The 27787-nt window shown below is 34.2% G+C and overlaps 1 protein-coding gene across 1 annotated transcript; it reads left to right on the forward strand.

The window, feature by feature from the left end:
- The first annotated feature begins 1878 nt into the window (after nucleotides 1-1878).
- Nucleotides 1879-27433, forward strand: LOC129221352 (uncharacterized). Its single transcript, XM_054855823.1, has 2 exons — nucleotides 1879-1952; nucleotides 26889-27433. Exon 2 carries the CDS (start codon nucleotides 26900-26902, stop codon nucleotides 27431-27433), a length of 534 nt encoding a protein of 177 aa, XP_054711798.1. The 5' UTR covers nucleotides 1879-1952; nucleotides 26889-26899.
- Nucleotides 27434-27787: the final 354 nt, after the last annotated feature.

Consider the following 27787-nt stretch of genomic DNA (forward strand, 5'->3'; position numbering starts at 1 on the left):
ACGGAGGGGGAAAAGGCCAAACAGGGCCCGATTAAGTTATCGGAAGGCCTTAGGCAAAACCCGTTTTTCGGGAGCCCCCTGTATTCAAACCTAACAATTTTAGCCGTTGGCTATGACAACTGTAGCCCTTTTTGGGCTCCTAAAAAAGTAGGGGCGCTAGACCACTGTCTGGTTGACCTATTCCGTTATTGGACCCTGAAGACAAACTTGTTTTGATAGGTGCTTTGTTCATCAATCGATGAAAGAAGAGAGGTCATATTCCAGCGAAAATATTGAATCCTTTAGAATATAATTGTGTGAAATTTCTATGCATTAAAAAAATACTTTTAACATGGATATATTTAAAACTATGCATTATTTATTTGTTACTATAAAGCAGGGGTTCTCAAACTTTTCTGTTCTTCTCCCCATCCCCATACGCTTTGAACACTGATGTAAGGTCACTCCCCCCATGAAATCAAAAGACTAAACACACATAATTTCAGAAATCTAGGTCAGCTTGAAGTGATGCCAGTTACTTTCACCACATCAACATGAGTTCTGTCACTCTTAATCCTTTACTTCACAAGTTTTTGTGTACGAGGTTTTGACTGTGAGAAAGCACACCTGAGATCAATTTCAACATACAGCTCGCTATTATGCAGGACCATGCATGATATATGCCAATGCTAAAAATTCATATCCACAGAAATATAGAATGAAAACTAAACTAAACAATTAAAAAAAAAGGCGATAATGTCAAAAGCATTTATATGTGACGAAAATATTTGGTGAATTTTAGTTTAAGTATTTCATTTTATTATTTCATGTATCCACGTCTTTCTTAAAATTCTTCTGCGCTCCGTTTAGGGGTTGCAGCCTCCCCCCTTCGCTTAAAAACAGCTGTTTTAAGTACAGTAGAGCCTCGTTCATCCGACTCTCGTTTATCCAAATCTCCCTATTATCCCCTATCTTCTCTATTATGTGGTTTAAAAAATATGCTTACATCTATATAATTTTAAACTATAACACGTTCTTATAAAATGTTCTTATAAAATGCCAAACATTCGCTTTATATATATTTTTTTAATGTACAGCTCCTGCATAGATTGTACAATAAATTTTTGTAATCTAACAAACACCACTGCAGCTGAACTAGAATGATAAAGTGAATATTGACCAGAAGACAACGGACCAACTCTTTTTTAAGAAAATATGTGAAAAATTATTTTGATACTTTTTAACAATTCTGTTAAATTTTGCTACAAAATATGTTTGTTTCTTTTTTTTTTTTTGTCGCTATGAACGGTAAGTGTGCTTATTTAATGATTTGCTTTGCTTATTACCCATACCCATACTATCCGGATTAATCCGGATTGCCTTTGATCCCAGTTAGTTCGGATAATGAGATTGTACTGTACATTGATATGAAAAATAATGTCAAATACTAAACAATTTTGTTAGAAGTGTTTCTTCCATTTTATACCAACAAACTATTAAAATGAGAAGTCAATAGTTTTAAATCGATTTTTTGTGGCTCTCAGCTGCCTGCATGACTATTGCGAATAAAAATGATAAATGCATGTGATCTAGAGAAGCAGTGGATGCTATATTTTAGAAAGTCTCTGAAAAAAATGTCGCTGCAGGTCTTTTATGGAAAGCTAAAGTATTTTTTTCTATTGATACTTTTAGTCAAATGGCAGCAGCATACCTATCTTATGGCATTCAGGGCAGCAGGTTAAGTGCAGTACGATCGGAGAGGCACCCTGCAGTCTGGGATCTTCCCGAGAGATGGCGCTCGATTATCCAGTGATGCTCTTTATATGGGTCAATGGCTGCCTCCGTATTTAAAGTTCTACTTCTGGTTTTCGACTTCATAGAATATGGTTGATATTCGGAGGGAGAGAGCTGTGCTTTGAGTTTTGTTGATTTTTTCGCTCTTTTTTTGACGTTGGAGATTATTTCTTTCGGAGGTGAGTGGTTTCAGTTTTTTTTTTCACCGTGGAATTCTTGTGGCATGCCTTAATCTATCATAAAATGTGTGGCATCGGGTCAAGTGATGAAAAAAGCGTGGATTTATTTCTCTGACTACCAAAAAAGATTTTCACAAAAAAAAAAAAAACAGTTTTCACTTATTTTTAAAAAAACATTACAAGGTTTTGGCTTTTGTAGGATGCATCATTTAAAAAAATAATAAATAAAATAATTACTTTTACTTTCATACTTTTCATTGAATTGTTCAATAAAGTAGAGAACAGTTATTACAAAAAGTATTTCAAAGGACTTAACGATGAAAAAGAAATCATCACGACTCTTCGGAATTTATTACACAATGTAATCTGTCTGCATACACAAAATGGGTGATTTGTTTTCATTTATCTATAAAAATCCGAAACTAAAGAGAAACAGAGAATGATTTAAAGAATTGTAGAAAATAGAAAAGCATTATTTCAATTTAGAAAAGATTTTTTGCAGTCTTCAAAATGTGCTTTGAGTATTTGTTATTATTTACAATTGAGATTCTATATCAAAAAGTTATTTTCAGCTGTAATCGTTCGAAAATATTTACAAATGAAACAATAAAACCACGAAGAGAAAAATTCAACACTGAAGACACCCGAAGGAGATTACATTACTAGGCATTAAAAACAAATTATAAGTAGAAAAAATTGTTTTCATAATGTTTAGAAACTAAAACAGGAACAACAATCTAATGAATTAGGGGTTGCTTATAACTTACAATTTTATTTCGAAATAATGTGTGTTTTGGTGGATTTTTTTTTCATGAAACTGAGTTTTAATACACGATGCATGAACGAGGTCATCTTTTTGTTTTTGTTTATTATATTGAGTTAGAGTTTTAGAACGTAATTAGCGTGTTGTGTTTTTGTTTTTCTTTCTTTTGCTGACTTGATTTTTCAAATTTTACAACGAAAGACTGCATTTTAAATCTTAGTTTTGTCTCTGTTTAGTTTATGTTTAGTTAATAGATGTATTTATTTGAGAGGCGGTTAATAGTTTTTTTTTTTTTTTTTTTATTACGGCGATCTTATGATCCATCTGGATATTTTTAAAGCACTTTTATTATGCTTGGCCTGTTTGTCACGGAGTAATCTGAGGCCTGGTTTTGCTTATATTTCAGCAACTAGATCACTTAGAGATTTCCGGGTTTCACGAAATGATTTGCTTTCCTTAAGGAACAACTTCACCCTGAAAAATTAAAATTCTGAAATAAAATTATTATTTCGATTAAGATGGAAAATAGCAAATGTCATGTAATTTCCCTATTATATGTTTAAATATAATCCTATTGTTACAAATTTTGTTGCCTTCAACGGTAATGTTAAAAGTAATCATAATGAAAATTTTGAATCAAGGCTAATCTGTAGCAAGGATGAAATTTGCAAGCATAAATCCTAAAGAGGAACAAGGATTAAATATTAGTGCTAACTTCTTAAAGTTTTATACACAAATATAGTTTTTTTTTTCCTTTAAGTACCGAGCATTTATACGTTAAAATAAGGTGAAGTTTCGTGATGGTAAAATTCTTATATTTCTGAAATACATTTACACAAAAAAGAATAAAGTAACAGAATTTTTTAAGAAATACTAAGCACTTATCATAACGCACTCAAAAGGACAAAATAACCTTTCTGGGTCAGAAAGGACAATTTAAGCATTCCTGTAGTTTTTGAAAATTCCAAGAAAATGACACTACAAACGAAGAAAAGTGCGGTTCTAGTCATTTCAAACCAAACTTTCCCCAATAAGAGAAATATGCATGTTTGAACACTCAAAGTTATGATTGAAAGCTAGATAATGATAAGAAATTCTCTTCATGATTTGAGCCGCACTTTTTTTCGTTTGTGGTGTTATTTTCTTGGAATTTTCGAAAACTACAGTAATGCTTAAATTGTCCTTTCTGACCCAGAAAGGTTGTTTTGTCCTTTTGAGTGCGTTATGAAAAGTGCTTAGTATTTTTAAAAATATTCTGGTATTTACTATGACAATTGGAACGTAAATGTACTGTTTTTTTTGCTTATAAACTTGCATGAAAATTACAACAACACAGGAAATTGTTTTAATCATTATGTATTTGAAAATTATACATTTCTAATCATATTTTGCCCTTAAAATTGAAGTTTCTCTTTGCTATTGTTAAATATATATTTATATATTTATTTGACAGGATGTACAAAATATTTTTTTTTCTAAATTATATTTATCCCATTAAGCACAACTGTAGCTGTAATAACAATAATTCACCTATGAAAAATTCAATAGCTTAAAGCAGTGGTTACCAAGCCTTTATACCTACACCCTACTTTTTTCATTAAAAAAATATTTTGCCCCCCCCCCCTCATACTTCTTTATAACCTAATTTTATAAATGGTATCCTGAAGTTACAATGAATTTAACGGGATGACAAAGCAATACTATACTTTATATAAAACAGTTTTTATGTTCCAAAAACTTATTTATTTTATTATTGTATTGTAATATGGGTAGTAATACTTTTACTATATTATTTACAATTCATACATACAAACTGGGCAGTAAATTTTGGGGGAAGAAAGATGAAGATCGGTAGGGGCGGCACTTTCAATATTTGCCCTGGCTCGAGAAAATCCCAGATCCGGTACTGCCCTAGAGAGGCTTGCCCCACATAATGGAAACCACTGGTTTAAAAAACTGCGATACATAAGTGAATTTTGAGCTAATGAAATAGCAAAGGCAAAGAGATATGTTAAAATATTTTACTAAGTTTGCTACGCCACCTACCTAGCAATATTTAAGTTTTATTATTTAGCATGTATTTGAATCCAGTTATAAAATATTCATCTCAAAAGATCAAGGTATATGTATAATAATACAAGACATTTTCAAAAAGGGATACTCACAATGCAATACTTTATGGCAAACAAAAAATATTTTTTGCAATAGTGAAATGAGAAAGGTTTTGTTATTAAAGTATCAATTATAAATTGAGTCAAATTGATGCAGTATTTATTATATAATTTTAGGCATGTTTTCATTTTAAATGTTTAGTGTAATTTCTTAAATGTATGCTAGGAGAAGAGAAATAGTTTATTTTATTTATTTAGTAATTCATTTTCAAAATCATTAATATATTGATTCATAAACTTATCCATTTACATTCATTCATTTTTAATTACTATTTTATTCATTTTTTATTCATTAATTCATTTGAGGAACAATTTTTATTCATCAAATAGAAAAATATTTCAGAAGAAAAATATTCTAATAATCGCACTCATTTCAAGGCACAAATTTACTAACAAACATAAATAATAACCATTCGTTACAAGTTCTATAACAAAGTACATTGCGCTCTTAATGTACTGTACTTTTAAAAATACATTTTCAATTTGTTTAACATTTGATTTGCTTGTGTTTTATTAAGCAATTTACGTTGCCTTAAATATTTCACTTTGCCTTTAATTCCCTTACTTTTTTACCTTAAGTATCTTTGGGGATCCCCATGGATGATTACACTCCTTGGGGCTCCCTCCCCAATTATGACCCTGTTCATGAAATTGTGACAATTTACGTCAAGAGGAGGAGGGGGAGCAAGAAATGTGACATCGCACATTTTTTTAATTCAATAGATTAATAAAAAATAGCGTGATACGCGACAAGGGAGGAAGGGGTATGGTGAAGTGACTTTGTGACTAACGAAGGGGAGGGGGCTAAAAAGTTTTAAAAAAAGGATAAAAGAGCATAGTGATGTAAGTGGACGTTTTAAAGTTTTGAGTAAAACGCTTTTGAAGTTCAGATCCCAGGTAGGCTTTCATTGTTTTTTTTTTCTTCTAAATCATGTTGTATAGCAGCACCCTACCAGGGCTACTAATACCATCTCTTGCTCTAAAACAGAAGAGAGGTTTTCCTACCATTTGTATTGATTATCTCCAAATTTTCAATTTGGGCAACATCTTTTTGCTTCTCACTGCCTTATTTATGAACACCCCTTTGTTCTTTAGTAAGTTGAAAACGGCGATATTTTCAATGTATCCACCAGTACATAATTTACCAAGGTTTCAATATGGCTAAATTTAGCTCAGATAAACACATAGATGATGTTTTTTTTTCTCCTGCTCGAAAGAAATGTGCTTATTGAGGTGTGACATTTTGTGAATTGCAAAATCAGTCACATAATCAATGAAAAATGTCCATATATTTTAAAAGTCATAAACAAAAATTCAAAAAATATATTAAAAACTATTTTGATTTATAGGTGATGTTTCAATACACAAAATGAAATTTTTGAGTGAGTTATTCATAAAAAGAGCAAGCTTAACAAACTTGTTGAGTCAACTATCATGTTTCCAAATTTTTTTAAAAAAAGAAAGAAACTAAAAATTTCGTTTTTGCAGTTTTAAGGAATTTTTAGTTGTACCAAATAAAACACATGTTATGTGGTTTCAATAGTAAAATTATCATTGCTCAACGGCTGCAATTGCGAAGGGCCCCTATAACATAGGGGCCCCAAGAAGGCACAAGATTTATATTTCACAAAGTTAAATATTAAACCTAAAAAATTGTTTGCTTTTTTATTGCTACAGTTTCGGTTGCGCAAAATCTAATGCTTTAAAATGTAATACTTCCAAGTAAAATTTAAATAAACAACGTCATAAAGCACACATTTGCAAAAATATTTGTGTTCCTATTGGCTCTCTGTTGGTTTATGACTTTCGTATTTGTTGTTCGGTTTTTCATTTATTTTTACTATTAAAACTATTTATTGTTCAGCCTAAATATCGCAGATCATAGATTAAAAATTTATTTATTGCTCTTCTAAATAACGGCAGAAATTTTATTATACGCCAAACATAAAATAACAGTTTAAAAAATTGTAATTGTCCTCACATGAAATTTTGTTTTGTAGAAAACTTTTCACAGCATTCTAAATGAAGTAAAATTTAACTACAGTAAGCAAAAAAAAAGTTAGCTTTCAAGTCATAAATATGAATTCAAATATTCAAACATCCAGAAATATTTTAAAAGATTTTCTACTGATCTATTTTTGAAGTATCTGTGTTGAATGTAATGGACACTAACCGGAACTGAATATTCTTTCAAAAAATTGCCGAAATAAGCTCACTTAAAAAAAAATAATAATAAAATAAAAATCGCGTCCTTCTGTCTTTTTGTTAATCCTCAATTATTTTAAGCTATCGACGATGAACGAGATCAGAACTGACCATTTTATTTGAGAGAAGATCTAGGTTTAGATATTTCGCACCAGAGTGATTGATCACATGATTGAATGAAATTTATTCGGGAAATCTTTTTTTTTTTTTTTTCTGAATCCAGGTGCCGTGCCGTGACAATTCAGTCAAGTATGGCCCTTTATATTTCTCATGGACTTAATTTACGAAACCGTTTTGGTAATATTTTTGCGCATTGCGATATCAACTTTGACTGCATCGTTAAATAGTGAATCTAATTTAGGGGATTCCAAACTATTAACAACCCCAAAAATTTTCCTAAATTATTAGTAAAAAATTAACTATTTAAAATCCAAAGAAGAAAGACGATGGATTTTGTACGCATACAAGTAGGCTACTCATTCTACGCGTCCCCCCATTTATTTTTCTGTCATGCTTTAGAAACCGAAGAAAAGTTTAGAAAAGAATGTTTCTCATGAAAAGGTAACATTAAAGCCAAAACATATTCAGAAGGTCATCGAAACGTGAAGTTAATTACATATGTTTAAGTTTCAACAAGTGACAAAAGAAACTAAATGCCCAATCTATTCGCACCATAGATGTCGTTTTACTAGTTGCATAACTCCGTTGCGACAGCTAATGGTCGCCATTGAATGAGCGAACATTGAAGTAAACGCTACTAGATGTAAGTTGCCAATGGAACCGGCTTCCCGGTCTATATCTGGCTATAACTACCTGTATGATTTGCACCGGCATCGAGACATTTTTTACGCATATAATTTAATTATATTCCCTAAATTTTAAGCTTTGGCTTTTAATTCGCATATATTTGTACATAAGGAACCATTACAAATCATAATATTAAGTATCAACTTTATGAAAAAGTTTCTTAGTATTTAAAAAATGATTTGCACGTGTTGCGGGTGTGACCGTACTGTCACACCATCAACACATACAAATCATTGCGTTTTGAGTATAATTTTGGAAAAAAAATCGGTACTTTATATAATGACACACTGTAGTCCCTTTTTCAGTAAACCTCGTTTATCTGGATAAACTAGGATCAAAAGCAAACCGGATAAACAAAAATTCCGATATTCAGGGTAACATGGGCAGCCGAATTCTTAAGTAAGCAGACACACCTTTTACTACAGCAAAAAACATTTTATTGCAGCAAAATTACATAACGTTGTTTCGCCTCCCCCCCCCCCCCCCGCGCCCCGATGCGCCCTCCCGCTCAACCTTCACTTTTTTTTCCTTTTTTGTATCCTTGAACGTGTGCGACTTTTTTCTTTTTCTTCTGATCCTTCGATCCTGTGCGAGTTTTGTTTCGTTTTTGCTTGTTTTCTTTCTGTGTCCTGAAACTTGTGTGTCTTAGTTTTTTTCTTCTTTTCTTGAGCTTTTGCGCCCCCCGGGAGTCAAGACTATCGCCCTCTTGGGGGAGGGGGGGGCAGTCCGACCCTGCTCCAAGAACATCATAATGTTTGTTAGATTACTATATGGCCATTTTACAGAAACTGGATGTGAAATGAGCCGTGCGTAACTGTAAACCCCGAAACATTTGCATTTTTTTCATTGTAAAAATACACATGACAGATAAAAATTATAGAAAACTTCCTTTTTTCTGAATTTTTAAAATGAAAAAATAAATATTTTGAGAGTAAGCGTTGTATGAGACATTACACTGTCAAATAGTAAGGAATGACCTTCTAATGTAGCACACGATCTATGCAGAAGTTATATACTAAATCAAAGTGAAAGAATGTTTTGCGCACTTATAGCTTAACTATCGGAACTACTAAAATTATTATTTATGTGAACATAAAACTTTTTTTAAATTTTAGAGATTACATCAGATTAAGCGGAGATCCGGATAAACAGGGGCCGAATAAACGAAGTTCTACTGTATTGTAATTATGATAGTTAAAAACCAAATTTTTAAATTCGGGGAATGGAGGGAAAATATATACGTGAAATTGGATTGATGATAATCGAAACGTTAAGTCGCTCAATTCCATGTATCGTTGCATCGATCGAACCTGGGGAAAAAAAACCCTGGTTAATACTTTCGAAGAACATGGTGTCGTAATGATCCTAACTACTGCAACGAAGATAATCGAGACGCAAAGATGCAAAGATCTCCGTCTTGATAGTACTGACGAGATTCTCCAGCAGCCTACAAATAACTTAAGTGAGGACTTGTTTTAAATTTAGATTCTTCGATATGTTTGAAATAGATTTCCGTACCAGAAGTTCAATCGCAATTAACTCTCGCTTTGATGCATTTCGCGTAGAATATTTTCCCCTGTAAACAATTTACGAACGCCTTCTGTAAAACTTGTGTTTTAATGTAGATTCTCGCACATTGTAATTTTATAAAACTTTACATTTACCGCTTTTGTGCTAAAATAGCTGGAACAAATTTTGCTCATAATTAATAAAATATTTTCAAAAGTTGCTCATATTATGTAAAAAAAAAAAACTTTTCGGCAGTGACTACACAGTTTATTATTTGGTTCTTATATGCTTACTCTGCAATATGCCCTAAAGCATGGCGTTTTTCTGATTTACTGGTTTTTTCTTGTGGAATGGCTAATTCTCAATTCACTCAATATCTGTATTGAAAGTTTCTCGTTTTCTTTTTTTCGCCGTTTGAAACATTGTTTTTGCTTTCAACCGGTTAACAGCTCCCTACATTCAAACGCTTCTCCACCCCCTTTTTTTTCGCTTTGCATCGTATTGTAATACTAGAAAGTCACCCGTCAAGATATAGCGGGTGAAAATTGCTTCTACATTTGAACGAAGCGACTGCCTGTTTGATGATTTTTTGATAGTTGAAATTTTAACCCCAACTCCAATATGTAGCGTTCATAGTTGACCGCTTTTTCGTTTCTTCATTCCCCTGAAGTGACACAGCCTTACCAGTAAAACAGTTAAGTGACCGGATCCAGTTCAACCTTGTCACAATAATGTCTTTCCCTGCATGTTAAACGTTACCAAACCATATTATCAAATTTTTATGCCGTGGCGCGAGTTTCATTGTTGATGACGTCAAGTGCGTTATTCGATCATTGGCTGCTGTATATATGAGGATAAGATAAAAACTCTAATTCAAATTGTACATGAGGCAGTGAGAAGCAAAGGGATGTAAGTGGCAAAATTAAAAATTTGGAGATAAATAGTACAAGTAAGAGGGGAACAGCTCCTTCGTCTTAGGGCAAGAGTTAGTACTAGTAGCCCAAGTAGGTGCTGCTATACAACATTAGTTATAAAAGCGTTTTAATGATAGCCTACCTAGGACCTGAACTGAAACGCGTTGTACTCAAAACTTGAAAATGTTCACTTACATTCCTTTGCTCTTCACTGCTTCATATATCTCTTTAATATTGTTAGCTTTAATAAATATAAGCCCCAATGAAATCATAGAACTTCAAAGATATTCCACATAAAATTCGAGCAGTAGAACTGATTTTTTGGTTGCACTGTTGGATTCCTTGAAATCGCTCATCAATGACAGAGAAAAAGAAAAACATAATCCTTTATTTCTCTTATGAACCATATTTTATTAAGCATGGAAATTGGTTCTAAGGAGTCGAATCTTTCATCCTCAACCGTAATTCTTCGAAACCGGGAGCTGAAGCATGAACGCTTTTATGGCATGATACGCAGAAAGCATTTTGTGTGCCGAACACTCAGAACCGCGAAAATTTACGAGGTGCTGAACTGCCATTCGAAACGGTACGTTAAAGCGGGCCGATAGATCTTGTCAAACATCCGCATTCGAAAATGCAATCAAGTAGCTTAAGTTATTTGCAGACAAATGGCCGTACTGCAAATAGAACGGCCGCTTTTAATTGTTGCTGTAGGATATTTTTATCAGCATGAGCATCGGTGCGCGTGCACAGACTCAACCAAAGAGAAATAACCACAATGTCCTGTTTCCATCGTCCCACGCAGTCTGCTTTACCAATTTAGAAAAATTGTGAAAAAAAGGAAGGAGGGGTGGAAATTAGAACATAATATGGCTTTTAAAGGCTGTGAAAATGGCACTAAGTATAAAATAGCGAGTAGATTCCAAAAATGCTTTTTTTTTTCACAAATTACTTTTCCCCCACTTATACGGGAGAAAAATCAAAAACGAGATGCTCAAACTTATCTTCTCGTTGTTGCCGCAAGCTTCGATGAAAAGTTGGTAAAAAATATCAATATTTTTTTGCATTAGTTTGAATTTGATTTTCAATCTAAATTAGAGGGCTTTGCTCCCAAACCCCCGTTTCGCCACCTGCGGTAGCTCATATTGATACTTTTAAGTGCTTTTAGTGAGTCAGGAAATCCCTGGATGTCCTCAGGACAACCTCAGAACTGAATCACATCTTATCTCCTTAAAAGGTTTTATTATCTCTGGACCCTTAAGGTTTAGATGAGTGTGACAAGGAGGAATTGCTTCTCCTGGATGTCTGTCATATACGAGTAACCTACCAGTCTTGACCTGGTAGATATTCACAGTCTGGAGGAGAGAGGGTTACGTACTCAAAGACACACGCACAGGTTTTCATGGTATAGATTTTAAATTCTAAATTTCCCGACTTAAAAAAGAAACACATTCAAAAACGTTGCAATGATGTGGACAAGAATACACAGTAAGTTGAAGAATTTTTGTCAAGAGTTTTATCTCTGTTATCGTATGTCATCGGCGTTATCGTGCGCGAGTGATATACATTAACAGTCAGACTAACAGTCATTAACAAACAGCACTGCCAGAACCTCAATGCCTTTGTTCACTATATCAAACGCTACGGATATTCCTTAGAAAAGCATATTTTCTTTTTCTTAATTTTGAATGTTCAAGTTGGAATAAAGGTCATTTAAAATGTTAGAAACAATTGAATGATCTGAGTTAGTCGCATTCGTCCAGAATTTCTGGCAGGCACTTAACAAAGACTAAATACTAGATAGGGCACTGGATTTTATAGGAAGAGCAAGATAAAATAGGCCCTTACATTTGTTAACTTTTCCATCTTTGTGACCATTGTGGGACAAACTTTCTGCTTATAAATAAAATAGTTTACTCCTTTACTTCAACGGCAGAGTTTCAATATAATACAGTACAATTAGGCCAAAAAATGGCCAAACCCAAACATCCAAAAAAAAAAAAAAAAAAAAAGAAAGAAAGAAAGAAACCTGTTGCAAATTACTTCTTACCCTTCCAGTAAGAAGGGGTAAAAAGTCCCAGCACTTTGCGCGTCGGGTTTTGGGGGGTAGGGGGGGGGGACGAAATAATCCTCTATTTAAATAAAAATAATTTCTATTACTTTAAAAAAATTCTCAAACCTCACAGAAACCACTCTATAATAGTAAAATAATAAACTCTCACAGAAAAAAATTCTAACTAACAGGGGTGCACAGGCTGGGGGGGGGGGGGGGTCATGGAGCAGCTTTGCGTCATTGGAATTTTAAAGGCAGTTTTTTCAAGGGGTATTTCTTTCTTTTTTGAGGGCTTTTATTCTGGATGGATATTCCGTCACACTTAAGGGGTGCGCCATCGCTTTTGGGGGGGGGGACCCTGAATTTACATTATAAAATCAACTATTGCAGTGAAGTTCACGAAAAAATTTCCCTGATTTAAACTTTTCCGAAATACCAAATGTCACACAATGATATGGTAATGTCAGAATGATAATTCTAAAAGATCTAAGCGAGCTCAATAACCAAATTATTTGTGAATGGAGTTATTAAACTGTTTAGAGCACTGAAAACAAAATTCTTGTGCAGCATAAAAAAAGTCCAAATTGACCAAAGTTTCCCTACTTCTTCTTGATTAACAAACTTCAACTATTCTACAATCTTTTGCCATCGCCGTAATGGGGGACAAACCGAAATTGCAAATAGTGAGACGGGCAATGCTGCAATTCTCTAAGTCGGTGGGGGTTCTCAGTTGCAAACACCGAGCTACCTCTCTTTTACGCAGCTGGTTATGTGAATTATGCTAAATATGCAGACATATACTTGCAACACTATCTCAAACATTTGAGTACATTATGCGATAAAAAAAAATTTAATCACATCAAACATCAGCTAAAACATCAGCTATCCAACGATCTAACGCAGTGAGAAATTCAGGTGGTCCAGAACCTGTAGTGATTCAACGATAGAACAAGTCTTGATGAGAGCAATGAGCAATACAACAATAGAATGCTAAATATTTACACCTTTTTGTCTCTCAGTTTGGAAATCACAATCCGTTTCTAAAGCCCCCAGAAGTTTCTTCCCTCTTAAGTTGGTAGTGGTATTGCTCGCTGATGATAAGGTGAGTTGCGATGAGACCTTTAACGTTCGGGCAGTAACATCAAAGGATATTGAAGGCAAACAGTTTTGTGGCATTTCTTTGTAAAGGAGGTAAACAGTTATGTCTTTAGCTTCTGTTACGAGAGTAGTTACTATCTGTAAAGATGTGTAAGCCCAAACCATCTTTTACACCGAATGGTATGAACAGTAAAGATGGAATAACAAATTGTTAAAAACTTCTGGTACGAGTTATGCGCTGATCCTCCATCAATATTCGATGAATCTGGTTTCAGAAGAAAAGAAATCTTGTATCGTTAAAGTGCTATTATCTGAATCAGAAGGTTCATCCACCATCACAGAACGAACAGCTGGTGTCATATATGAGGCAGTGAGAAGCAAAGGGATGTAAGTGGACATTTTCAAGTTTTGAATAAAACGCGTTTAAAGAAAAAAGTCCTAGGTAGGCTTTCATTGATTTTCTTTTCTAAATCATGCTGTATACAAGCAACTACCAGGTCTACTAGTACCATCTCTTGCCTCAAGATAGAGGGGAGGTCCACCAACCATTTGTACTGGTTATCTCCAAATTTTTAATTTTGTCACTTGCATCCCTTTGCTTCCCACTGCCTCATATGTAATAGATGGAAGATACCTGCTTGATCATATTTTTGGTAATGATCTGTAAGCTTCAAGGAAATATGCCAGCAATGCAGTGTATAGGTAATTTGTAAGTATGGGAAAGCTAGTGTCATTTTTGATGAATGCTTTGAAAGCACCACAGAAATATAATCTGCGTCCTATTACAACAGCCAAGCCTTCCGCTCTGGAAGACTTTCTTCGCCTCATATCTTGTGCTTGTTCTGAGGGGTTTATGAATCTTTGAAAAGTCTGAAAGTGGACTGAAGTGCTCAATTATATGCACGAACTTTGTTAGACATAGCTGCAACAATAACGATTTTGCTGAGGATCTAGATTCCAAAAAACATCTTGATAACGAAGACTTTTTGTTACAAGCTTAGGAGAAATCATTTGAAAGCAAAAAACAGTTCAGCGTAATTTTTCTGGCCATTTAATCAAATGTGCACCATCAGAGGGGGTGGGGGGGGAAGGATAATATTTTAGTATATAATTTCGTTTTGGGAGGTGGGCTATTGTTCTTATGGGGTGGACAGTCCCGATTTAATGCATTTTTGATTTGCATGAAATAATACTTCTACTTCAAATAAAAGGGGGGGGGGTGAGGATTTATTTTATTTGTCGGAGGGGGGGGGGGGGTGCTGTAGCTTTGGGTGGAGAGGCACCATCGATCTTGGAAGATGGACATACTCGATTTATAACTAACTTAGCATAAAATAATGTTTCCATATGAAATGTATGGAGGGGGATTTAGGAGTACTGCTTCGTTTTACGGGGACAGGGGGGCTCTGTAACATTGGTGGGTTATGTCATCCCTCTTGGAGGTCAAACACCTTTAATGTCATGCTTTTAATTTAGTAAAACATAATATTCTCACTTTAAATTTACTCTAAAAATTCTGGAAAAATACCCAAAACAGCAATTTTTAGATGCCCCCCATTCCAAAACCCGACGCACAATGGGGTGGGACTTTTTACCTGTTCTTATTGGGAGGGTAATAAACAATTCGCACCAGGTTTAGCATTTTTTTTTTTTTTTTTTTTTTTGGATGCTTGGGTCCGACCCCTATTTTTACTGTACTATATCTATATTAGAAATAAGTTTTGAGCAAAATTTAATAGTTTACAATGGTATTTTATCCTTAATCCTTGGGGTCTGAATTATTACATTATAAAAAGAGGACTTGATTTGCTCTTAGAAATCATTCTAGTTCTCGCCACTAATTAGTGCAGGCAAAAATTTCCTACCCCAAAGCAAAATCTGCGCATACTAGTAGAGGAAAGATATTTAACTCATATCATGCATAAGCGAGAGACGTATTTTTTACATTGCAAATTGAAATAAGACAAATTCAGTATTATCTCGGTACAGTACGGGTACTGCCCGACTTGGCTACGGCCCTTATATCAGGACGAACGCAGTAAAAGTTTTTTGGACTACTGAAGGTGAGATGACTGACAAAAAAATTTAACTGCGTGGGAAAACATCGAACAATTTGACCTTATTTAGAACTCTGTGTCTACTATTCATTCCCAAAATTTGAACCAAGTTGCAAAGTAGTAAGTTACCGTTCATAAGCCAAGACTAAGACAGAACGACATGCAATATACAAGCAGTCCGGTTAGGACATCCAGAGACTGCACTCCTGTTATGGACTTATCAGTTTGGAATAGTCAATAACCGAAGTGGAGGAAGATGCTATCTCATTGAATCTGAGAGTATCAACAAACTGGTAGCTAAAATAAATTTTGCTACTGTCTCTTTCGGGTGTGCTATAAGTTGTTACTGATTATTCCAGACTGTGAGTCCATAACTAGGAAGAAACTGCAGTCTCTGGATGTAATAACCGGGCTGTCACTATTTTGCTTGAATTCGAAAAATATTCCTTTAAGGACACTCACTACACAAAACGTTTCAATGTGAACTTCGGAGACAATCCTACAAAGTGAACTCAAACAGGCATTTGAGTAGTTCACAAAAGTTGTGAAATCAAAAGAAATCATTTTCCGTAAAAATCCATTTCAAAACAGTATTTTTTAAAGTTAACTTAATAAGACCAGACAGAGAAATTCTTTAACATCCGAGCTAAATAGTATATTATAACCCATGTCCTACATGGGAAGTATTAAGATTCACCGCAGTTTTTAGAAAGAGCAGAACTTTTCACTTAATTTTCGATCAAAACTCACAGCGTATCGAAAGATATCTCGCACTGAATTGTTGAAACGAGAAGATCATATGGTATGAATCGTATGGTAAAATAGTTTTGATGCTAAAGTTGAAGTTGAGAGGTTATGAAAAAATGAAGAAAGCAGTAATGAGCTTCATCATACTCATGGGAGGTCTTTCTCGTGTATAGACATTTGGTATGACCATACTTTCGGACAACATAAATGTAATTGCATTTTAAGGGGACTAAGACATTCCCGGCTCGACAAATTGGGGAAAAGCGGTTACTTTTTAAACCTGCCTATCTTTTTACAAAATAATTATTAAAAGGTTTCTAGTGTTTTTAGATACTATTAGAAGCATTTTAGGGTTAATTAAGACTTTCACTTGATGAAAAATATTTTTAAACATTGCCTAAACTAAGATTTAGTTTTTCGAGAGTAAAACAATCGATATACAGTTAGGTGCACTTTTTTCACAAATGACATAAAATTTTACCTTGAAAATGGATATGCATCTTTAAAATAGTGCAACTAATGTTGATAACCTCATTTTAATCAATTTTTACCAGTTGAATTTTTTAAAAAAAATTTTTTTAAAAAATTCAAAGCTGAGCATTTAAAAATGTTCGGAATTTTCATCATCAAAACGGGTTCTTACAAAAAATATTCAACAAAATTTCTAAAACTTTTAGGTTTACAAGAAGCATGTTGGTACTTTAAAACAATTGTGCCAAATTTTAAACGTATACTAATAGTAAAACTTCTGTAAAGTGTACCTAAGCATCAAAAAAAGCACATTATATATTTTTGGAAAGGAGGAAATATCTTTTATTTTTTTAAATAAAAAATAAAAATAAATTTTTTTGGTGATTTTTTTTTTTTTAATTCTGGTTTCCTTAAACAATATCATGCTTTTTTTTTACAACTGCCGTTTACAATACATCACATTTTAGGGGTTTATTTTGTGTAAAATTTCATAATTCACTGTTTTTAAGTGTATTAAAAGATTAAATATCAAAAAACTGCCTACCACATTGAAAAATAATCCCCCAAAAGAGTTCAAGTTCTAAATTTTGCGAGCCCCCCCCCCCCCCCCCCCGCCATAGCAATTTACCTTCGGATACCGGCAATGAGATATATATTTTTAAACTATCAATAGTTTACCTATTTTCCGTAACAAATTTCTGATTTGAGATTTAACAGTCCCGTCTTTGGTCTTTGGAGCTAAAAATGAATGAAACCTTAGCTGGTCGTTAATGACGGTGCACATTTTGTTCTCGATTAAGTCTAAACAAACAATGAAACTGCAAGTATTTGTCAATGCTGAAGTAAATGTTAGGAGGATCAGTTTCTGAACAGAACTATAACTTATTTCTTATGTAAAAATATTTAAAAAATCAATCGATACTGTGCAAAAGCATGTCAATGCTTTGATTATGTGCTTCGAGTTCATATGGTGCAGTATTACGATTTCAATTCCTAAGGTGAATCTTAAGACATTTTGAAGTCTAATGTATTCTAAGTTACTACGTATCCATTTAGTTTTCAAAATTCTCACTTAAATAATTTTCCCAAAACAGTGTTGAATAAAAATTTGGTGCTTGAAAGATAAAGCTATTTTCAATTGCAATGTCTTTCAAAATTTCAAAGAACTATAGAACTGATTTTAAAGATACAATTAATGCTAAAACAATTTTTACTTACTAATAAGAGTAGCCAATTGAACTGAAGTTGTTGCTGATAAATATCCAAATGTCGAACTGATTGTTCAATGACAATCGAACGAAATCACTAAACTACGCCCCTGATGTGGCGTCTTGGAAAACAAATACAAAATAACGCATCTGTAATCATTTTTCATCAGAAAGTCGTTCAACAAACACAAACAAAATAATTCCCGGAATGAGCCTTAGCGACAGTATTTTCAGCTTTATATAATAAAGATGCGCATGCGCAATTATTCGTACTCGAGTTTTTTTTATTTGTAACCTCTCTCTTCTAAAGCAAAAACAAAGAAGTGTCATCAAGTGTCAAAGACCTTTAAAAAGATTGAAGATTTTTTTAGCTATCTAAAATGATATTTTTATCTCTATTGATAAGCTTGGGGGTAAATATTTTTCTCGATCAGCATCTCTCTGTGAATGAAATATTTTCCACTAAGTTAAGTTGCTCAATTTCATTTCGAAACTGATTTGCGCGCAGGATATTTACAAAAGTAATGATTATCTGAATTTCCTTGTGGACGAAAGTTGATTGCGAAATGGAAAACATGAAAAAAAAATATCAGTACGGAATTTTAAGTTTATTTCTTGATTCAGAATAAGAAAACAAAACTCCTTAATGGTACACATAAAGGGACATTCCACGGAAAAACATTTCGTCCCGCAAGTGAAAGTTAATGTATTTCATTATAAATAATAATTTTAAATGGCAATGTGACAAACTTTTGTTGCTTAAAAAATGACAAGCGTATGTGATTTTTCAAGCAAAATATTTTTTTTTAACTATCATTTTTTAGTGAAATATATTTCCTTTTACGAGCAGGACAAATGGCCCTCCAGAGAAAGGTTAATTATAATCATATGTCCTAGTTTTTATATCTTTCTAAAATACTTTTCAATCTTGTCTTAAAATGAGCGGTAGAAAATTCGTTGCGTACACCTAGAATGTCACAAGTAAATCCTTTTTGAGGTTTTGAAATTTCAAAAACCATTTCATAAAAGTAACTTTCTCGAGAAGATATAAAACGCGCAAGTTTATAAGTCCACCAAATAGTCGTTTCACAAACACAGTTAAATAAACAAAAAAAAAAAAAAAAAAGAAAGAAAAAAGAAAACTGCAATAGGTGCTTCAAGAAAATCTTTAGGAACCTGGATTCCCATAAAGGTTTCTTTTAATGATACAACTTTTTTTGTAGTAACATTGACAACGTTACTCAAGAAGCTGTATCGATTGTAGAAACCTTTAGGGAAACATACTCGTATTTTGCTAGAGGATTTTTTTTTAATAGTAAGGCTTTTTTTTTTTTTTTTTGCAGCGTATTTGTTGATATGTTTTACTGAAATATCAGACTTGAATATCAATGGCGAACAACAACATCACTGCGCCCATATCACTTATAATTTCTTAGAAGGGATGCTTTTGTTTATGATTTTTTGAAGGATTTGTATTTGCGATTGCGGATTTTTGTGGAGTGTTCCTTTCTGCGGTCGTGAAAATGGGTCCAGTGCGGTACATCAAAGATACGTCTTCTACATTCAGCGCTTTTTTTAAGGGAATGCCCTTTCCAATAGACAAGGTCTTCAGTCTAAAAGGATCTGTGTGTGTACATAGCTTTTCTTTAAAATCTTTCATTCATACTGAAGTTACTCTTCATTGATTCAGGCAGCATTAACTACCATCTCCATCCTTAATTAGTCACTACCTTTTAATACTTTTGAATAATTATTAATACCGCTGGTTTAAGGATTTGTTTGAACTGTTTTAGATATTTCAGGGGATCATGAAACAGTATTAACTTACCAAGCAATCTGTCCTTAAATAAGTTTCAAATTAGTATTTGTTTAAATCTAATGAAAAAGCTTAAGAACTCATAAATGAAGATAACTCATAAATGAAGTAAAGAAAAAATTTAGTAAGTTTTATTTTATACTTGGATTTGGTTGTTATTTTGTTTTATTTATAATTTAAGCTCTTACTTACTGGTCACGTAATTGATTACATAATCCTGTATGGTATTTACATAATCGTAAACAATATGACTACGCACCAGAAACTAAAAATAATTATCAAAAACGGTTAGCTTAAGTTAAGCTTATATGCATGTTGCATTCTTGCATGTACATTGCATATATACCACTCTGCAGTTATGTCGATTCGCTGGCATTTGTACCATTTCAGAATTCAGATTTATATAAAAAAAAGGTACATTTTTCTGGTATAAAAATATACCTCTACATGTCTTTTTCTTTTTTCATGTCTTACTGCGTACTTTTTTTAGCTCATACTGTATACATTATGGTCCCATACACCGTCAAGTATGGGACCATCAGACTCTGCATTTTCACCAACATTTTGTTATAGATCTTTACATTTTAATTCAACAGGAGTTAGCACATGTTTTAATCTTTACATTTGATACAAAGATACTTCTGATACAGTTATACTTTTATTAATTTTTTTAGTTAAAATTTAATATATTTGCATGCAACGAGTGCGGGACATCAAAAGTTGACCTCTTTTAATTTGCTGTAGGAATTAGTTAAAATTCTTGCTCTGTTGATGTAGCAAAGTGAAGTAACAAATAATAGTTTTGAAAATAAGGCTCCAATGTGAAAGAAACATATCTCATTTGTTGAGTAATGATAGTTAAACCATTGGAAATAAATTATGTGTTTGGTCATTCCTCAAAAAGTAGCAACTTTGCCCCGCACGTGACAATTCGTATGTTTCATAAAAATTAATTAGTATTTTAACAAGTAGTGAAGAAAGTTTTTGCTTTAGAAATTACAAATACGTTTTTAATTTCGTAAGCAAAAAAATTTTTTTCATTACCCTTTTAATTTAATATTTTTAATGAAATATATGAAACGTCACGTGCAGGGCAAAAAAGCCGTTCTCCGGGGAATGACCCCCATACATCTCAAAAATTCTTACTAAGTCCGATTCTGCATTTTTACTTCTAAATGTTTATTTTTACAGTTAATCCGTCTTTCTGCGTTTATAAATTTTGTAAAATGAGTAGTATTTTTTCCCATTTTGTGTTCCTCGCAAAAAAAAAAAAACTACACATCCTCAAAAGACCTCTTACCTGTATCTTTTCACCTCATTAGCAACCGATATCAAGATCAAAATAAAAATTTAAAACAGCGAAGAGAAAAACGGCACACTCATTATCATGTTATGTGTGTCAGTGCAATAATTGATTCCTCGTTTCAGAGAGAGAGGGGGGGGGAAAAGATGATTTTCTCTTATGATGGACTGCTTCGGGAGCATGAAAAGATTACTTACTTAAAATAACCGTTTGAAAAGCTTTACTGGGTCCAGCTAATTACTGTAAGTTGGCTCAATTGATTTTATATTTTCTTTGCTATAGTCATTCGTCACTACTGAATGCGTCACAAGAACATAAAAGAAAAGTTCGAAAATGAGTTCATTTTCGTTTACATACCAATTAAAAGTATTACAATGTGCAGTGTTTATGCAGTTGCGTATTTGTTTAAACTGGATAACTTTATTTCGCGCTAAATAACCTTTCTTAAAGATCAGTTATGACTCTTTAATAGACAATCATGGAACACAAACTAAACAAAAGCAGTTTGTGCAATAAGTTAACCCGACGGGTTCTTCAATTTTTAAACTTATACGAAAACAATACAGTCAATCATTAAGTAACTTGGAACCAAAACTGCTCTATTTAAACTGTACCGTCATATTTTAAAACTTGAAATAGCCGTCAGGGTGACTACGTAAATTAGCCACCTACTGCTGGTTGGTGCATGTCTCTGTTCCCCTTAAGTACCGAAGCACAACGTACAATGGGGCGGGACTCTTTGGAGGTTTCGCCTCCTTTATGCCACCTGGGGCGGCTTAACTTGGCGAAAGAATGTTAACTAACCTTTTTGAGACATAAATTTCATTAATTCGAGGGAAAAGATGAAAACAGGAATACATCGCCTCTAAACTAAGAGAAAGATGTATCTTTTTCTCACTTTGGACCAAAGAAGGACCCTAGGGCCAAAGTAGCCAGCGTTTACGGTATTTCAGAGCCATGCAAGCGTGAGTCACATAATCGCTACTTTACAGGACAGAGGGAAAATGTTTGTGTGGTGCATACAAAGTATGGGACTCGCGTTCTTTTAACTCTCATAAATAATTACAAAAAGGAGTTTATTATTATTATTTTTTTTTAACAGTAACGTTCATATGGCTCGATGCGGAATAGAATTCTACATACAATGTACTAATAAACTGAAAATCGCAATTTTTGGACTAACGCTAGTCTGGCTCTGAGGTACAGATTTGTGGATGGCCCTAACCATTGTCAAGGTCACAGCTCAACTAATCAGAGCAGCACTAAACATAATTTTTTTGGTGCACACAAAGTCACAAATTTTTCGTGGGTATCTCAATTTCCAGCATTTATGATGAATGTAAGTTCAGTGCATAGTGCTACAATTTAAAAGTATCTTAGAAGCTCGTTTAACCGACTTCCGTTTATCCGGATCAAATCTGTAGAGTTAAAAAAATATATTCGCGTAAATAATAATTCTAAATTATGATAGCAAAGACGGGACTTAAACTGCACCAAACATTCGCTTTCCATTTTGATTAATTGTACAACTCCTGCATAGAGCGTGTAATAAATTATAGTAATCTAATAAACAACAAGGCTTACTTCGGAGTGCCAATCCGACACCATTGTAGCTGAACTATAAATGATAAAGTGTTTGTGAGAAACGATCCTTTGTTACAAAGCATCGTTTTTTGCTGTAATGAATTTTGCTTATTACCCACATTACCCGGATTATCCAGAATTTCACTGATTCAGATTGCCTTTGGTCCCAGCTAGTCATGATAAACGAGGTTGGTATACAAATACTAGAAAGTCGCCCGTCAAGGTACGACGGGTGAAAGTTGCTTCTGCATTTGAACGAAGCAATTGCCAGTTTGGTGATATTTTGATGGTTGAAATTCTAACCCTAATTCCAGTGGATGAACCCTAAACTCCAGTAGATAGCGTTCATTGTTGACAACTTTTTCGTTTCTTCATTCCCCTTAAATGACACAGTCTTACCAGTAAAACAGTTAAGTTGCCGGATCCAGTTCGGCCTTTTCACAGTAAAGCCCTTTCCTGCATTTTAAACATTACCAAAATATATAATTAAATGATCATACCGTGGCTCGAGTTTCATTGTTAATGATGTGAGCAGTACTCGATCATTGGCTATTATATATATGAGGATAACTCCCGCGTAAAACTTTTCACTTTTGAGGAAAGGGAATAATTTTTTTGGGGTGCATGGAATTGGCGGGAATTTTCTTGCAAGAAACAAAAAGCGCAGGCGTTTGGAACGAAACTCTTTTTGTTCCCTTTGTGAATTTTGTTCCCCTTCGATCATAAATGACCCACATTCTTTTTTGACGAGGCATTCTAGCGGAAAACGGGTGCCCTGCGTTCTTTGCCGCTCTTTATGCTTTTTTGCCTTGCTGAGGATGTTCGCTTCGGTCCTTCCGATAATTAGCCTGGAAAAGAAAAGTACTTGTAAACACACCCGACGGTCTTTGATATTCTATGGTGCAGTTTCACGGAAAAAGTGTCCATATTGCCAGAAGGCCACCGACTAAAGTCAAGTAGTTCAAGAACATGAAACTCTCATCTATCTAATTGAAACCATTTACGAGAAGCAGTTCGTTGCACTTCAAGTATATTTGCATAACCTAGTTACACATTCATTTTCACCTAGATTTCTTCAAATCACTTAAAGAACAAATTGGATAATTTTATGGCTGCTAGTCTGATGTAGCTAGTATGAGAGATTGTCAAAAGGAAATACAAGTGACGATATCTTTGAAACATTTTAACCTTAGGCTAAGTTTCACATTTTTTTAAGATTATCGCTGAGCATTTACAACTTTTCGTATAAATAGAAAACTGTTGAATTTTAGGGAAATTGGGGAAAATCGCATGCAGATCACCTCTCGCTTTTGTGGGCCGCGTGCAGCTAAAGGGTTAACGCACCAAATATAGTGTACCTTTAGTTTTTGTCATTTACAACTAACGCTTATGGAAAAAAAAGCATTATTAAGTATAATTAACCTAACTCTGCGTTTTAAATTCGTTCTGTATAATAGCAGTCATATGTATGTTAAAATTCAACAGTTCAATAAAAAAGAGGAGTAGGCAATGCTTCGACATAGGGATCAAGAGTTGCTCTTTTTTAAGGATTTCCCGCAGAGATCTACCTCCCCTGGTAAGTCTACATGATGATAGGTACGGGAAATCTCTGGTGTGGGAATATTGAGCATCAAGATTTTGGGAGTATGGACCATTTGAGTTTGAAAGTTTAACATAGTAAAATTTTACCTATTCATTTTCTAAGAAATCGTGAAAAGGTTTGTTTACACGATATGTATTCTATTATAAAGTAGCACAAAAATAGGACTAGAAAAAAAATCACGCATTTGAAAAGCCATTTATTTGCACTTTCAAGTAAAATAGAAGAATTTTTTCGATTACCAGATACTCAATATGAGCCTACTTGAGGCATTTTTGACAGAAAGTCTACTGTTCACCCCCTGATCATTTGAAGATGCTTGCGCGATGAACACACGCAACACGATTTTCGTGTTCGCTTTTACTTTTCCATTCTTCCTTTTCTCGGGAAAAGGAAACGTCATACAATGCTCACATGTGCCCTGTGCTCTCATGAGCACCCCCCCCCTCTTCTGCTACCGAGGGCGGAATTCGAACCCGACTTAGAGGGGTAAGGTGACATTCTACTCGAGTTTGTCCAAATAAATTAGAAATTTTGATTAAAACCGATACTTATTGTAATCTCGATAAACTCAGTATATTAAAAGTAAATGTATTTCAGTCAATAAATGTGTTTAAAATATAAATAATTGCATTTTACATTTCTCTTTTATGTCAAGAGATTTAAATATCATTATAAATAAGGTCCTATCAATTTAGCTTATTATCTAGAGACATATAAAAAAAAAACCTGTGTGTTCGTGTTGAATGTATACACAGTCTTCCCATTCTTTTTTGTATCTTTCAGTACTAATAAGGTTTAGTTTAAATTCTACTCGTTCATGAACATACAGTATGAGGAGGAGGAGGTAAGATGCGGCTTCTGTTATCCAGGGATTTGAGCGCCATATAGGAAGAAGTCCGTCTTGACTCGGGTTTGGTGTTCTTTTTCGTCTAGCACCTACCCTACGGCCTGTCTGACTTGGGAGAAACCGGGGGGGGGGGAGTCTTTCTGCTTTTGTAACTCTAATTCATCATCGGTCTTCAAAAGTGAATTAATTGCAATTGAGCGAGGTTTTGAAACTGTTCTTGATGACAATGATTTTGGAAATCTCTGGGATCCTTTCGGACAGTAGGAACTCACTTCAGCACCTATGCAACTGGATTGCTACAGATCAAAAACCAGTATTTCTATCTTTCAGCTCATTTCCGAGTACCATGAAATTTATTTTCAATGGATTCCTTCTCAAGTAGACTTTTTGGTAATGAGAAAGTGGAAAAACTGGCCAAGGAGGGCTGCAACCACGACTGTCCTTCCTCTTTATCACTCACCTATCTTGAACATCAGTCCAGAATAAATACTGAAATCTCGAATGCGTGGAGGATTCCTCCCTGCCATCACTGGTACGCAAGTGAAAAAGCAGGCTCTTTCTTGACCATCAATTGTGACAGAGCTTCTAGAACTGCAATCTCAAGACTAGCGAGAGGCACATAAATGGTCTCTCGTTTTTCGAGGGCAATAAAATCTACGAGGTCTGCACTAAATGTAAAACTGAGCAGGCCTCTCCTAAACATATACTCGACTGTTTGGGACTTTCTAGAGAGGACATTTATTCATCTCCCCTTCTGGTCCTCGATTTTCTCAGGGTCAACGGTCTGATGGACCTCGTCTGACTTCGTCAGACTACTGGAGGATAAGCAACAACAACAGTAACAACATACAGTATTTTTTGAGAATGTAAAAAAATGACCAAATATGCTCTACAAGTGGTTACTATGCTTTGAAATCTATCCATTATAGTTAATAATCAAATATTCTATTTTTCTCCTAAACAATATTTTTTATTACCTTGACTACTCACATGATCTATGACCGTCGAGTGCTTTAGTTATCAAGTACAGGGTGGTTGAAACAACCCTGTTTAAACATACGTAGACCTCACTCTAATAAACGTATGCTGTTGAAACTTGATATACGTTATATAAACCGAAGGAAAAATACAACAAGAAAAAAGTAGTTTAAATTTTTTTTTTACGTTTGAGAATTCCTCAGCTTTTTTACCAATTGCAAATTTGGCCGTGAATTGGATGCAATTGGAAGAGGTACCTTTCATGATATGCTTAAAACAGGCTTTGAACTTGTGATTAAAGCAAGTATAAAGCACATCACACAATTTCTGTCATAAAGTGTTTCTTTCCCAGATTGTCATTCCAGATTGTCATTTTTTTCTCCATGCACCCCCTTTTTGCCCGGTGGTAAAAATTTGAACTAGTTTTCTTACTACAAATCTATTTTCTGATTTTCCAATATAACGTGAACAGCAAGTTTCAATGACTTATGCCTGTTCACTAGCACAACGAGAATTTACATTTGGGAGAGGGAATAGGTCTTTGCTTAACAGTTCTTACATATACATAAACCACATAATTATGATTGGAAATATTGGTTAAAATGAAGAGATATGGTGGGGGTGAACCCCTTCGCTGTACCTCTCTGTCAATTAAAATCTACCATATAAGTAGGTTAAAACTAAATAACTTAAATTATAAATGCCTTATGCCAGAATAGTTAATATAAGTTACCAGTTAGTAATGGTGTCATAAAATTTTTTGTACAACTTTCAGTAAAATTTCTGTTTATTTTCATTCCAGACTTCGTGACCATGAAGTTTTCTCCGATTCTCTTCCTATGTGTTTTGGTGGAAATATGGACGATAGCTAATGCTAAGAACTACCCTCAGCCGGAACCTATTATAAAGGTAGTACATAAAGAAGTACCTGTTTATCACAAAATAGCGGTTCCGAAACCGTACCCGGTGCCCAAGTACATACCAATTCCAAAGCCAATTCATGTGCCGCATCACGTGCCAGTTCCCTTTAGGGTACCAGTCGTTAAAACAATACCGAAGATTGTGAACGTTCCAAAGGCTATTCCTGTACCCAAGATCATTGCTGTACCGAAGCCTGTACCTATTGGTGTACCGTTCCCAGTGCTGAAGACAGAAGCTGTGCCCATCTACAAGCCCGTACCCGTACCGAAACCGGTGCCAGTGCCTGTACCTGTAAAAGTACCAAAGTATATACCCGTACCGGTTCATAAAGTGATTAAAGTGCCAAAGCCGTTCCATTATCCTGTGAAAGTGCCTGTCTACAAACAAATCATCGTGAAGAAAAAAATAGAAGTACCAGTTCCGTAAGTGCTCCGTTATCTTTTGTTTTTCTGGCTTATGAATAACGTTACAATTTATTAGTTGTGTTATTTTATCATGTGTTTGCTCAAAAAACGACAATCTGTAATAGAGAAAATTCATGATTAATTTTGTTTAAGATATAACTACCAAAAAGAGGGAATGACCCCGCTCCCCACCCTTCACTATCAATAATCTCAATGCTGTCGTTTACCTTTAAAAAACTCAGCACGTAAAAAATAATAATAATAAATTTGTTTATTTTTTACTTCTTTTTATGAAGTAAAGGAAGTATTGTATTCGCGCGAAAAAAATTCCACCGAAAAATCGACTTAATTTCCATTTTGCTCGCACCCGAATGAA

This window comes from Uloborus diversus, chromosome 4, assembly GCF_026930045.1.
Source record: "Uloborus diversus isolate 005 chromosome 4, Udiv.v.3.1, whole genome shotgun sequence".
NCBI lineage: Eukaryota > Metazoa > Arthropoda > Arachnida > Araneae > Uloboridae > Uloborus > Uloborus diversus.

Coding starts and splice junctions, on each gene's coding strand:
- LOC129221352 (XM_054855823.1), top strand. CDS start 26,900: ATGAAGTTTTCTCCGATTCTCTTCCTATGTGTTTTGGTGGAAATATGG.